The sequence below is a fragment of the Dromiciops gliroides genome, chromosome 6 (assembly GCF_019393635.1).
Source record: "Dromiciops gliroides isolate mDroGli1 chromosome 6, mDroGli1.pri, whole genome shotgun sequence".
NCBI lineage: Eukaryota > Metazoa > Chordata > Mammalia > Microbiotheria > Microbiotheriidae > Dromiciops > Dromiciops gliroides.
Genome location: NC_057866.1, coordinates 152840567 through 152854704, shown reverse-complemented (window position 1 = coordinate 152854704; position 14138 = coordinate 152840567). Strand labels below are relative to the sequence as shown.

Below are 14138 nucleotides of genomic sequence, written 5' to 3'. Positions count from 1 at the left end.
TCTTCAGCTTACCAATGTCCTTCTTAACTGTGGTGCCCAAAACTGAAAACAATACTGCAGATGAGGTTGGATGAGGGTAGAGAATAGACATTCATATTCTTATTCTTGGGAAGCTATGTTTCTCTTAATACAAAAGTCCAAGGCTACATTAGCTTTTTGGCTAATACACCACACTTCTGACTCAAACTGAGATGGTAATCCACTCAAAAGCCTAGATTTTCAGATCTCACCTCTTTCCCATTTTATGATGTGAAATTAATTTTCTGAGCCCAAATAGAATTTTTTTTTTTTTTGGTGAGGCAATTGGGGTTAAGTGACTTGCTCAGGGTCACATAGCTAGTAAGTGTTAAGTGTCTGAGGCCAGATTTGAACTCAGGTACTCCTGAATCCAGGGCTGGTGCTTTATCCACTGCGCCATCTAGCTGACCCCCAAGTATAAAATTTTAAAGTTAACCCTAATGAATTTCATTTTTGTACATTCTGCCCAATACTTTAGCCCACCAATACATGCCTACGTGAATCTATGTGGATATTAAAAAAATATATGCCTTTAAGGTTGTACACACACAATAATGTGTGTTGGAAAAACCAATTTTAAAATGAGATGATGAAATAAAGAAATTTTAACTTTATTAGGAGCACATAAATCCTTTTTGCTTACACTAAATTTTTTTTCATTAAAATGTTTTTAGTGAGTGCAATGTGATTGTGCTTTATTATTTTAGAAAATCATGGTTTAAAATCCTGTTATGCAACAATTTTTAATGTGTTTTTAATTGTTTATTTGAATTCTTTATTTTAAATTTTTTTGGCTGTCAAAACTGGGGGCAGAGAAAACCTCACAAAGATCCCCATCTACCAACAATATAAAGTTTTTTGTTGAAGGTCAGGGAGTAAATTTCTAGCTTCTTTGAGGTAAATAAGGTGTTCCTGCCAAGTAATTAGAAGGTATCACATTTTTTCCTCTTTTTAATAAAGAGTTCAAACTCTTCACTTGAAAGACTTTTAAGTAAAACAAGCATTTTTTTTAATGTGCAGATATAAGAAATTTGATAGGTGAAACATTCACATTATTTTTGGTAACAAAAGCTTTATTTTTAAATGCCTTATGGCTTAAAACAATCATTAGTTAATATTAGTTAATAATAAAGTTTCATTGTTAATGGTAATGGGGCGTGGGGGGAAGGAAAAAGAAAAAGACAATTATTGCCAAGGGTGTGGGAGTACAGGCACATTGATGCACAGCTGGCATAATTATAAATTGGTTCAGACATTCTGGAAAGCAATTTGGAACTAAACGAAAAAAGTCACTAAAATATGCACACCTTTTGAGTCAACAATACTATTACTAGTCTTATATCCCAAAGAGATCTAAGAGAAAAAGGATATATATGTACAAAAATGTTTACAGCAATTCTTTTGTTATAGCCAAGAACTGGAAACTAAAGGAATGCCCATCAACTAGAGAATGGCTGAACAACTAAAGGATAATAGGAATGTGATAGAATATTATTGCAACAATAAGAAATGATGAAAGGGACTATTTCAGAGAAACCTGGGAAGAACTGTATGAACTGATGCAGAGTGAAGTGAGCAGAAAGAGAACAATTTATATTTTTTAAATCTTGTAAAGACAAACAACTTTGACATAAGAACTTTGATCAATGCAGTGCTTCACTATGAGTGCAGAGGACCAATGAGGAAGCATGATACCCACTTCTGAGAGTTAATGGATCCAAGGTATAGAAAAAGACATCCAATTTTCAGACACTGCCAAAGTGGTAATTTGTTTTATATGAGCAGACATGTTAAAAAGGGATTTGTTTCCTTCCTTGCCCTTGCCCCTTCTTTTGAAAAGAGGTGGGGAGAAAAGAGAAAAGGGCAGACCCCCATCCCCTCCAAAAAAGGGAAGAGGGGAATTTTAGTACGTGACCTATATGAATTGATGTAAAGTGAAATAAGCAGAAAACAAAACAAAACAAAAAAAACACAATATACACAGTAAACAACAACAATGTAAAGAACAGCACACCATAAAATCAAAAGTAAATGTAATAAAGCACCGGCCCTGGATTCAGGAAGACCTGAGTTCAAATCAGACCTCAGACACTTGACACTTATTAGCTGTGTGACTAGCAAGTCACTTAACCCCTGATGCCCCACAAAAAGAAAAAAAAAGAAAAAGAAAAAAGAAAAAAAAAGTAAACATAAGTGAAATTATAAAGTGGGACTCAAATGAAGAAATATGAGAAGACACACCCAAAGAATCCACAGGTGTTACATATTGCACATGATTTTAAACTTTTTCAAGGTACTGCTCAATTGTGCTTTTTTTTCCCCTCTCAAAAAAAAAAATCCTATTTGTCATCTTGGAATGGCTCCCTGGGAAGAACAAAGTGAGGAATAAACAAGATATTATGGTGATGTTAGAAAATGTCAATAAAAAACTATTTTCTAAAATGGAAAAGAAAATCACAGACAAGCTAGTCAGCTTTGAAGACTTTATTTAATTTACTATATATTTTAAAGAAAAGCTGTTAATAATTAAAATTTGTAATTTCTTGTATAAATCCTCTTTTTGTTTTACTATACATTTGGAAATACTTATTTTATTTCATGTATTAATCCAAAAATAGAAATATGCACATAAAACTTCTTTCCATTTTCAACTATTATTTTTCTTCTTAATAAAGTGCATCTATCTAGTCAATCAATCATGTTTTTATCCCCAAGAGTCTCAGCCATGTAAAAATCTCTTTTCACCAGGACCTCTATTTCCTCATGCCTACTGCCTAAATTTGGAGCATATATAGATATGGATATATAGATATTTATGACTGGGGTTTTACCACTGGAACCTACCTTAGGTTATGTCTCCTATAAACTTCTAAGTCTCTCAACTTACTATTATGATATTCATTATAACTACACTCTAAGGTAACTGATGTAGGAGTTCACCTAAACAATCTCTACCCTATCTTTTTTCTTCTAAAGACCCTCTACTTAGATTTGCAAGATACTCAGCAACCTCATCCCTACCAGCATTTGTTATATGTACTTTATATGTTATATGTCTTTGGTCAGGAACCTATTACCCCTATATTAAATCATGGTCTAAATCCCATTTTCAGATACTACCTTTTCAGCCAGCTGTTCTGTTCCCTTCCCAGATCAATTTTTCTCTTCAGGATCCCTTGCCTTAAGTTGGTAACAGTAAGGAAAATACAACATTTACCTCTATAATTTATAATAGGGCAGCTACCCCCACCAAAAAGAAAGGGAAAAGAGGGAAACTGTGATACATGATCTATATGAAGTAATGCAAAGTAAAATGAGCAGAATCAAAAAAGAAAATACATATGTAGTAAATTACAACAATGTAAACAAAAAAATCAAAAGTAAATGTAATGAAATTATATAGAGCAAGACTTTAAAACCTTGGTAATACTTTTTAGCTTTCTCTTGGAATTATCACACATGCCTGCATGAATCTCAAGTGGAAGGTTGTTTATTTTCACATATATTGGGAGGTTATCTTTTGTTGGCTACATGTCCAGGGAATATAACAAACTTCTCACCTGTAGTTATCAGGTCAACAAATAGCTTCCTCAGTTTCCCTAAGCAAGGAATCATCCACTTCTCTTTATCCTCTGGCCATTACTGTATGTTCTTTCACCTGATAACACTTCCATTCTACAAGCTCCTAACAAGGGTCAAGTCTCCCTTCTGTAACCCCAGATCCTGGGGCAGCTAGGTGGCGCAGTGGATAGAGCACCGGCCCTGGAGTCAGGAGGACCTGAGTTCAAATCCGGCCTCAGACACTTAACACTTACTAGTTGTGTGACCCTGGGCAAGTCACTTAATCCCAATTACCTCACTAAAAAAAACAAACCTCATCCTTCTTTCCTTGCATTTAAGCTTAGATTATATTACCTTTAGGAACACATCTTTGTCCCTAACATCCTGGAGTGTAGAGAAATACCTTTTCCACCAGAAAGGCTATCAGCCTACACTTGGAACACAGATAAAGAGTCTCCATACTGGTTGGGATTTTCAGGCTTGGTTGGTTGGTTGTTTTAAATGACTAGTAGGTATTAGTACCTTATTACTTTATAATAACTTGACAATCCCACTCAGCTTTTCTTTTCCTTGATCTCAAAAAAGCTCCACAGCTACAATCCAGCTGTGTAAGAAAGCTGAAGCAGGAAAGCAATGGCAACAGGAATTTAAAAGCACAAAAAAAGGGGGAAACTGAATGCTTTCTAATATGCCCAAGCCTGGCACCAGAGAAGAGCTGAGAAAAATATTTCCCTCATACTTTTCTTTCTTTCTTTTTTTTTTTTTGGGGGGGGGGTGCCAGGGCAACAGGGGTTAAGTGACTTGCCAAGGGTCACACAGCTAGTAAGTGTCAAGTGTCTGAGGCCAGATTTGAACTCAGGTCCTCCTGAATTCAGGGCCAGTGCTCTATCCACCACACCACCTACCTGCCCCATCACTCATCTCTTTGTAGAGCCAGAGAATTGTGGGCAACGGTTTAATGCATATGTTGTCAGATACAACTGAAACTGAAACAGCAACTGGTTTTGCCCAACAACTTTTTTCCCTCTTTCTTTTTGCAATCTTTCTTACAAGGAATAGTTCTTTGGATCAGGGAAGAGGGGATACATTCATGAATGAAGGTAATGTAAAAGCAAAAAGTATCATAATGTGATTGTACATATATAACCTATATCAGATTGCTTGCTGTCTTGGGGAGGGGGAGGGAGGGAGAAAAATTTGAAACTAGAAATCTTATAAAAAAATAAATGTAGAAAACTATCTCTATATGTAACTAGAAAATAATAAAATGCTTTTATGATAAAAAAAGTATCATGATGGTAAAATTGACAAGCTCCACACATATCAAATTAACTTCCCATCTGATGTGAAATTATCAAAAATTATCATTTGAGACATGCTATATAAATCCAATCAATAGAAAAAAATTTATACGAGCAAAATTTCAAACCAAACCCAGTATATTTTTCTCAATTGGAGAATAATATTACTCCTCACCAAAAAATTAAACCAAGTAAGTACCAAAATGAAAAGAAGTATTTTATGAAACATGAAACAGTCTGGAAGATGTTCTGATGGTTTCACATGGTAAAAATAAAAGTATGGAAGGGGACAATAAATGAGATCATTCTCAGCACAGAAAGTGAAGGATTTGAGTATTAATACCAGGAACAATCCGTCAGATAGAAGTAAAAACAAAAGAAGCATAAAGCTACAAAGATTATTCTACCAAATAAATTAGATGTCAAAAGAAAATTCTGGATATCCAATCTTTGGCAGAAAATAACACTGGTCCAACCAATATAGTTTCACAACAACACTATTAATAAATTATAACCAAGGCCCACCTTAAATTGCAGGATGGTGACTGTTTCCTCTGACTGTCCCTAGCCAATGGGAAGGTAGACTGACGAAGTCACACAATGGCAGCAAAGAAGGCAGAGAATTACTAAATGAGGCAATATTCCTGAGTCAGATTTTCATAAATCTATATTACTGGATGGATAAAACAAATTCATTCCCTAATTCTGCCAATTCTAAGTTTAAATTCTGCTAAGTGAAGTATGTTCCTGAATAGTAATAGCTACTTATTATCTAAAAGTATATTATATTTTAAATAAGTTTATAACTGTAAAGCAAAATAACTATTATCCAGAATTCAAAAAAAATATATATTTAAACTCACCTCCATGCTCTGCAAATTTGGGATTTGAGAGGATTTGTTTACAAAACTTCAATCCATTTCTGTATTGTTTGTGTTCATAGCATCTCTGTTGATAAAAAAGAAAAGAAGTTTAGCAATTCTTGAAAAACACTCTTTTCAATACAATATTAAGAGGCCACAGAGAATAGAGAGTCTTTCTTGTAGCCAGGAAAAAAGGGTTCAAATCCTACCTCTGTCACATTGTAACTGCGTGGTCATGAGTAATTCACTTATTGTATCAATGCCCCACTAACTTTCTAAACTAAAAAGATTCTGACAAATGACAGATCTTCATCACCAAAAGATGATTCAACAACACTATAAGTTTCTAACAAGGATAGAATCATAAGTCAGACCACCAACTCTACTACCTGGTCAAGAAAAATGATTAAATAAAACAGAGCACTATAATTTTATAGAAATGCCACTCTCCAAAATCATTGGCTATACTTGAAATTAAAAACAATTAAGAACTTCAGTAAAGGAGGATCTAAAATAGAGACATAAATCATCAGCTTTTCTGTATATTACCAATAAAACCCAGAAGGAAGAACTAGAAAAGCAGCAATTTAATGCAAATAACTACAAAAATGTATTAAATATGTGGGAGTCCATTTACCAAATACACGATGCGAGAAATACAGCTACAAGATACTTTTCTTTTCTTTTTTCTTTTCTTTTTTTTTTTTTTTTGGTGAGGCAATTGGGGACAAGTCAACCCCAACTGCCTCACCAAAAATATATATATATATATATAAATTTTAATATATTTATTGCTCATGGTTGCGCCATGCCAACAGTAAAAAAAAAAAAGAAGAAGAAAAAAAGTACATCCAAATTAAGTTACATACCAAACTACCAAATGGTTACTTTATAGAAATGGAGAAAAACTAATATGATTCATTTGGCAGTTCAAAATGTCAAGAATCTCAAAGAAAATCATGAAAAAAAAGTGGGAAGGAAAAAGACCTAGCAGTACCAGAGATCAAACTATATCACAAAGCAGTAATTAACAAACTACACAGTACTGATTAAGAAATGCCTAGACACAACCCTCACTGCCCTGCAAAAAAAAAAAAGGAGGAGGAGGAGGAGGAGCAGCAGCCGCAGCCGCTGCCGCCGCCACCTAGGGAAAAAAAAAAGTAGTAAAGTATTCAATAAACCTAAGGACCTTAATTACTGGGGTAAGTACTTAATACTTAAAAACTGCTGGGAAAACTGGAAAGCACTCTGGTAGAAACTAGTTTTAAAATCAGTATTTCATATGCCATACCACAAAATAGGTTTCAAATACCAAATATCATATCAAAAATTAGAGTAGCAGGGAAGGTGGTACTTTCTATAACTACGGGTGGTACAATAGTCCTTGACTAAAGAATGGATAGAGAAAATCACATGGAAAAAAAAAATTTTTTTTAAAGTGGGGAGGGCAGTTAGGTGGCTCAGTGGATAAGGTGCCAACCCTGGATTCAAGAGGACCTGAGTTCAAATCATGCTAGCTGTGTGACCCTAGGCAAGTCACTTAACCCTCATTGCCCCACCCACCCCCCAAAAAACACCCACATAATTCTGAATACATAAAATTCAAGTTTTTACATAAGCAAAATCAAATCACTTTCAACTAGAAAGCAAACAATTAGCCTGGGGGGAAAATTTTGCAGAATATTTCTGATAAAAGTATAGTACCTAAAATTTCTAAAGAACTGATTCATACATATATATAAATCTAGGAGGCAGCTAGGTGGCACAGTGGATAGAGCACAGACCCTGGAGACAGGAGGACCTAAGTTCAAATCCGACTTCAGACACTTGACACTAGCTATGTGATTCTAGGCAAGTCACAACCCTCATTGCCCCACAAAAACAAAACAAAACAATGACTACAAGATGTTAGGAAAAACATTTTTAAACCATTCAAGGACTCTGATCAATGTGATAATCAACCAAAAGATTATACTTCCAACCTCTTGTTTGAGGTGATAAGACTAGCAGTGCAAAATGAGACATATTTTCAGACAAAGAAAATATACTATTTTGCTTCGATGCAACTGTTTGTTACAAGAAAGGGTGGGGAGAGGTTGGCAAAGGAAGAAAGGAAGAAGGGAGACCATTATTAATGAAACTTTTTTAAAATGCAGAGAAGGAAGAGCAGAGGGAGAAACAAACACAAGTTTTAGAACTACCATGTTAAATTTGTTATAAACAGTAAAAAATCCAGCTCTCTGTAATAAAGATCCATAGTTTTGTACATAATTCCATTTTTCCCCATTCCTTATATATGGGAATGATCATTTGTTGATGTTTGCCAAGTTTATAAGATCTTTTATAATAATCAATAAAAACAGAGTACAAAGTTCATAAAAGACAACGGTTAATTTGGTATTGTGATTAATTTAATATACTTTTTAAAACTGTAAATAACGGAAGTTCAATTTCTCGCACAATCTTGTTTATTCTTTGTATCCTCAAATGTTCATGTTACTCATCCAATATTTGTAGCCAAGGGAAAGGAATATGATGTGCAGCGAAGAAAACTGGGCTATTAATCAATGTAATGTGCCATAGGTGTAAAAATTTCAATGGTGTCAAAAAGCAAGGGAAGTAATAGTTCTTTGATCTTCCCTAAAACTTTGGCTGACTTCCAGAAAAAGTAGCAAAGATAAATTAGGAACTGTATACAAAAAAATTAACATCATTTGAAAGTCATGGTTATATGCCAGTATGAAGTTATGCTAGAAAACCCCAATGAATGCCAAGATATTGAAAAGCTTCCTTAGAGTAAATTATTATTGAGTGCTCTGTTAAAAATCACATTTGCTCTCTCTTCCCACTCCAATCTCCGTAGAGCTGCTAAGGTGATTTTCCTAACTCATTAAGTCTGACCACATTGCAAGAAATCATAAATGAAAATTGTCCAGATTTACAACAAAAAGCCAAAATAAAGATTAAGAGAATCCAATGACCATCACCTAAAAGGAAAAATTCTAGGAATACTATAGCCAAAATGCAGAACTTCCGTATCAAAGGAAAAAATACTATAAACAGCTGGAAAGAATTCAAGTATTAAGGAATTTTACCTCTACTAGACATGAGTGAAGATAATGAAATGCTATATTCCAAAAGGCAAAAGATATAAACTTACAACCAAAAATAACTTACCCTGCAAGGCTGTGTATAATCTTACAGAGAGAAAAAAATGGCCTTTAATGGAAGAAAGAACTTTCAAACATTCCCGAAGACCAGTCTTGGCTCTTATGTTCAAGAGTCAGGAGAAACCTGTAAAGGCAAACTTATTTGTGCAACTGGAAGGGACTATATAATGATGAAGAGCCAATATTCTAAACAAGAGGGGAATGAAAACCAAGTATCCCTTCAGTATTTTGATGCCTTCAAAAGTATTGAGGGAATTAAATAAGAAAAACAGAACGTGAAAATGAATAGGTTTTCTTCTGGGCATTTGAAAAGGGGAATGACTAGGGAGAGTAAAAGGAATAAACTAGGCAAGAAAAGAAAAAAGTGAGGAAGGAACCGATCTCACATAATCAGGGTACCCAAGAAGTCTATAGAAAAAAGGAGGACGGGGTAGGGGACAAACGGGCATCACTTGAATCTCACTTTCATCTGAAACCGTCAAAAGAAGGTAGACTATATACAAAAATACATGCAGATTGGTGTAGGAAATGCATTCAACTAGGGGCAGCTAGGTAGAGCAGTGGATAAAGCACCAGCCCTGGATTCAGGAGGACCTGAGTTCAAATATGGCCTCACACACTTGACACTTACTAGCTGTGTGGCCCTAGGCAAGTCACTTAACCCTCATTGTCCCCTCCCCCAAAAAATATTCATTCAACTAAACTAGGAAATTGGGAGAGTGGAAACAGTAGTAAGACAGGGTAGAGTCCAGAAAAGAATGGTAATAAGTAAGATGAAGGGGGTGGATTGAGGAGGGGATAAAAGTAAAGAAAAAGAGGGATAGAAGCTATGAATAGAGTCTGGGTAAGAAAGAAGAGGGGAAGGAGAGTAGAGGTTGCATCAAGCATGGATCAGTTGTACTACATACACTCTTACTCTGGCAGAGAAAAGAAAAAGCCTATGAGAAAGTACAGGATATAGGTTAATACACAATTAATTAAAACTATGAAAGTGAATAGAATGAACTCAGTCATAAAATGGAAAAGGATAAATGGAACTGAAAGTAGAATGCAGGCATATCTTGTTTTATTGTGCTTCACTTTCCAGATAATGGAATTTCTAAAAAATAAAGGTTTGTGGCAACCCTGCATCAAGGAATTCTATCAGCACCATTTATTCAATACCATGCGCTCACATCATGCTTCTGTGTCACATTTTGGTAATTCTCACAGTATTTCAAACTTTTTCATTATTATTATTATATCTGTTACAGTGATCTGTGATGAATGCTCTTTAATACTACTATTATAATTATTTTGGGGTGCAAAAGACAGCACCCATATAAGACAGTGAACTTATTCAATGAATATTGTATGTTTTGACTGCTCCACCAACTGGCCATTCCTTCATCTCTTCCACTTCCCTTGGGCCTCCCTACTCCCCAAGATGCAACAAGATTGAAAGAATATTACATAAACTTAGTTGGTAAAGCAGCAGCAGAGTTTGAAAGGATTGATTCCAATTTTGAAAGACATTCTACTGTGGGTAAAAGGCTTATCAAACAGCATCATATGCTACGGAGAAATCTTTCGTGAAAGGAAGAATCAACCCATGCGGTAAACTTCATTGCTGTCTTATTTTAAGAAATTGCTACAGCTACCCCAACCTTCAACAACCACTACCCTGGATCAGTCAACAGCCATCAACATCAAGGCAAGACCCATTTACCAGCAAAAAGAATATGACTTGCTGAAGGCTCAGATGATGGTTAACATTTTTTAATTAAAGTAAGCACATTTTTTAGCTATAGTACTACTGCACAATTAAAAATACCTTTTACATGCACTGGGAAACCAAAACATTTGTGAGACTCGCTCTACTGCACTATTTGCTTTAACGTGGTAGTCTGCAACCAAATCCACACTATCTCCAACGTATGCTTGTGCAATATGTTTACAAAGTAACACACTTGAAACAGAAATATTCATACAAAATTAAACTAAGGATATAAAACACAATCTATAAATGTGTGAACTGAACTAAGGAAAAACAAAAGCAGGACCTCAGATGAAGAAACAGCAAAAATAGACGATTAAAAGTGATAAAACAGTAACAAAATATAAAGTTAAAAAACATCATAGACAATGAATTAATATCTGTATTTAACATATTCCTCAAATGGCTTATCACCTAAATATTTAGCATGACATAATTTTAGAAAAGTTCAATACAATATATCTCTTCCAGTTACTGAATGGAAACATAAAGGGGCATACATATTTCTCAATACTGCATTTCTCAATACTTGGCAAAAACCATGTGTTAGGGCCACAAAAACAAACACAAAAAATTAGAAATATTAAATCACATCTTTTATTGACTATAAAGCAACAAAAATTATATTGATAAAAGACTACTGAAGAAAGCATTAAAAACTGATTGGAGGCTAAATAACAATCCTAAAGAATTGGTGGCTTGCATTACAATTATTTGTATATAGAGTATTTAACCTACTACTAAGCTGTAAGATCTGAAGGCAGGGACAGTTTCATTTTTTATCTTTATAGCCTGATTCCTCATCTTTAAGCTGGGAATCACAATACTTGCATGACCTCACAGGGTTGTTGTGAGGCAATCTATTTAACATGCTTCAATGTACTTCAATGATCCATAATTTTGTCCATGTGAGGTTGCCTTCCTTGCCTCAGTTGACAATTTCCATGAGTTTCTATGACAGAAAGAAAAAATTTATCATTTTGTGGTCAACCTTTAGGTGGTAAGTTTCTCTAAACTTACCTGGACCGGTTCTCTGATAGCAGAGCCTATCCCTGGGTACAGACTCAAAAAGCCTCTCTGGGATGGTAGGTTCTACCAGAACATATGCTCTACTATAGCACAGCTTTAAAAAAAAAAAAAAAATCACAGCTTTTAAGGACCAAGAATCTCTTCCAATAATCTATGTAGAATTGGAATACATCAACAGAAGAATATATCTATAAATAAAAGTTATTACTAACCCTCACATAATAACTTGCACATGGCATGCATTGAATAAATGCTTGCTAAACTCAAATAAGAGTCGGGACAGGATACTAAAAGCTGACTTTATGAGAAATGACTGCTAACTGCAAGTGAAGCATCACAGAATTTCAGAATTGCAAAGGATCTGAAAGACTATTCAATTAAGAACCAAATAAATATGTTTTGCACCTCACACCCAAAATTTAGGAAATGATCTTTAACATTTAAAATTTTAAAAACTGTCCTCATCCCAATCTGAAACGCCAACAGTGAGTGGTATAAAATGGGTTTATATCTGAACAAGCATAGAAAACTTTGTATTTTAAATATGAATAAAAAGGAATTCTGTTCCTTGGTTTCCTAGAGTCTCTGTTACCAATCATACCCAGCCCACAGTCTACCTCCAGTAGAAAATAGTATCGGGGGCGGCTAGGTGGCACAGTGGATAAAGCACCAGCCCTGGATTCAGGAGGACATGAGTTCAAATTCGGCCTCAGATACTTGACACTAGATGTGTAACCCAGGGCAAGTCACTTTAACTCTTATTGCCCCACAAAAAAAGAAAGAAAACAGTATCAGATTCGGATCCCTAGAAGAGCTGGACTGAGATTAGAGATGAAAGTAACTCACCCCACCCTAATGATATCATAACTACTCCTATGAAAGTTGGCAGTTCCTTATTTATTCCTCTCCCACTCCCCAACCATGGCAAGAAACATCAGTCTTCTCTTACATTATCAACCTTAACTCAATAGGTGACAGAAATGACTTCTGGATTTCAGTAGTATGCACTGAGACTAAATCATTAAGCATCTAAGGATTTATCAAGCTTTTTCCTAATCCAAGATCTATTCATGGAAGAAAGTGGCAGTGCCTTGCCCAAAATCATATGGCATAACAATTGTAGCATTAAAAACTAGGCCCAAACCTTCATCTGAATAAACCAAAGGACATCAACAACTAGAATAAGTACTCCTTATCTTAAAAAAGAAATTCTGCAACTTTAGCAAAGTAGCAGGATATAAAATAAATCCACATAAATCATCAGCATTTCTATACATGACCAACAAAGTCCAGCAGCAAGAGATAGAAAGAGAAATTCCATTTAAAGTAACGGTAGGTAATATAAAATACTTGGGAGTCTACTTGCCAAGACAAACCCAGGAACTCTATGAACACAACTACCAAACACTCTTCACACAAATCAAATCAGATCTAAATAATTGGAAAGATATCAATTGCTCATGGATAGGCAGAGCTAATATAGTAAAAATGACAATACTGCCTAAATTAATTTACTTATTCAGTGCCATACCAATCAGGCTACCTAAAAATTATTTTATACAGCTAGAAAAAATAATAACAAAATTCATCTGGAAAAACAAAAAATCAAGAATATCCAGGGAAATAATGAAAAAAAATTCACAGGAAGGTGGGTTAGCGGTACCAAACCTGGAGCTTTACTATAAAGCGGCAGTCATCAAAACTATCTGGTACTGGCTAAAAAATAGAGTGGTAGATCAATGGAATAGGCTAGGCTCAGGAAATGCAGTAGTAAATGACACTAGTAATGTAGTGTTTGATAAACCCAAAGACTCCAGCTTCTGGGATAGGAACTCAGTATTTGACAAAAACTGCTGGGAAAACTGGAAGATAGTATGGCAGAAATTAGGCTTAGACCAACATCTTACACCTTATACTAAAATAAGGTCAAAATGGATACATGATTTAGACATAAGAGGTGATACCATAGGTAAATTAGGAGAGAAAGGAATAGTGTACCTATCAGATCTTTGGAAAGGAGAACAGTTTTTGACCAAACATGAGATAGAGTATATTATAAAATGCAAAGTGGATGATTTTGATTATATTAAATTAAAAAATTTTTGTACAAACAGAAGCAATGCATCCAAAATTAGAAGGGAGGCAGAAAGCTGGGAAACAATTTTTGAGGCCAGTGCTTCTGATAAAGGCCTCATCTCTAAAATATATAGGGAATTAAATCAAATTTATAAGAATCCAAGTCATTCCCCAATTGAGAAATGGTCAAAGGATATGAACAGGCAGTTTTCTGATGAAGAAACCAAAGCTATCTATTCCCATATGAAAAAATGCTCTAAATCTCTAATGATTAGAGAGATGCAAATTAAAACAACTCTGAGGTACCACCTGACACCTATCAGATTGGCTAAAATGACAAAAAAGGAAGATAATAAATGTTGGA

General features: G+C 34.9%; 1 protein-coding gene across 3 annotated transcripts in view; it reads right to left on the bottom strand.

Moving 5' to 3' along the window:
• The window catches only part of NAA15 (N-alpha-acetyltransferase 15, NatA auxiliary subunit), a 93666-nt gene that overhangs the window by 56487 nt on the left and 23041 nt on the right, over window positions 1-14138 (bottom strand). For 2 of the 3 annotated variants that reach the window (XM_043969996.1, XM_043969997.1), the window contains exon 2: window positions 5744-5828. In XM_043969996.1, coding sequence (XP_043825931.1) covers window positions 5744-5828 — 85 coding nt within the window. Of the gene's footprint in view, window positions 1-5405; window positions 5465-5743; window positions 5829-14138 lie in introns of all 3 variants that reach the window. The other variant, XM_043970000.1, reaches the window with a different exon arrangement.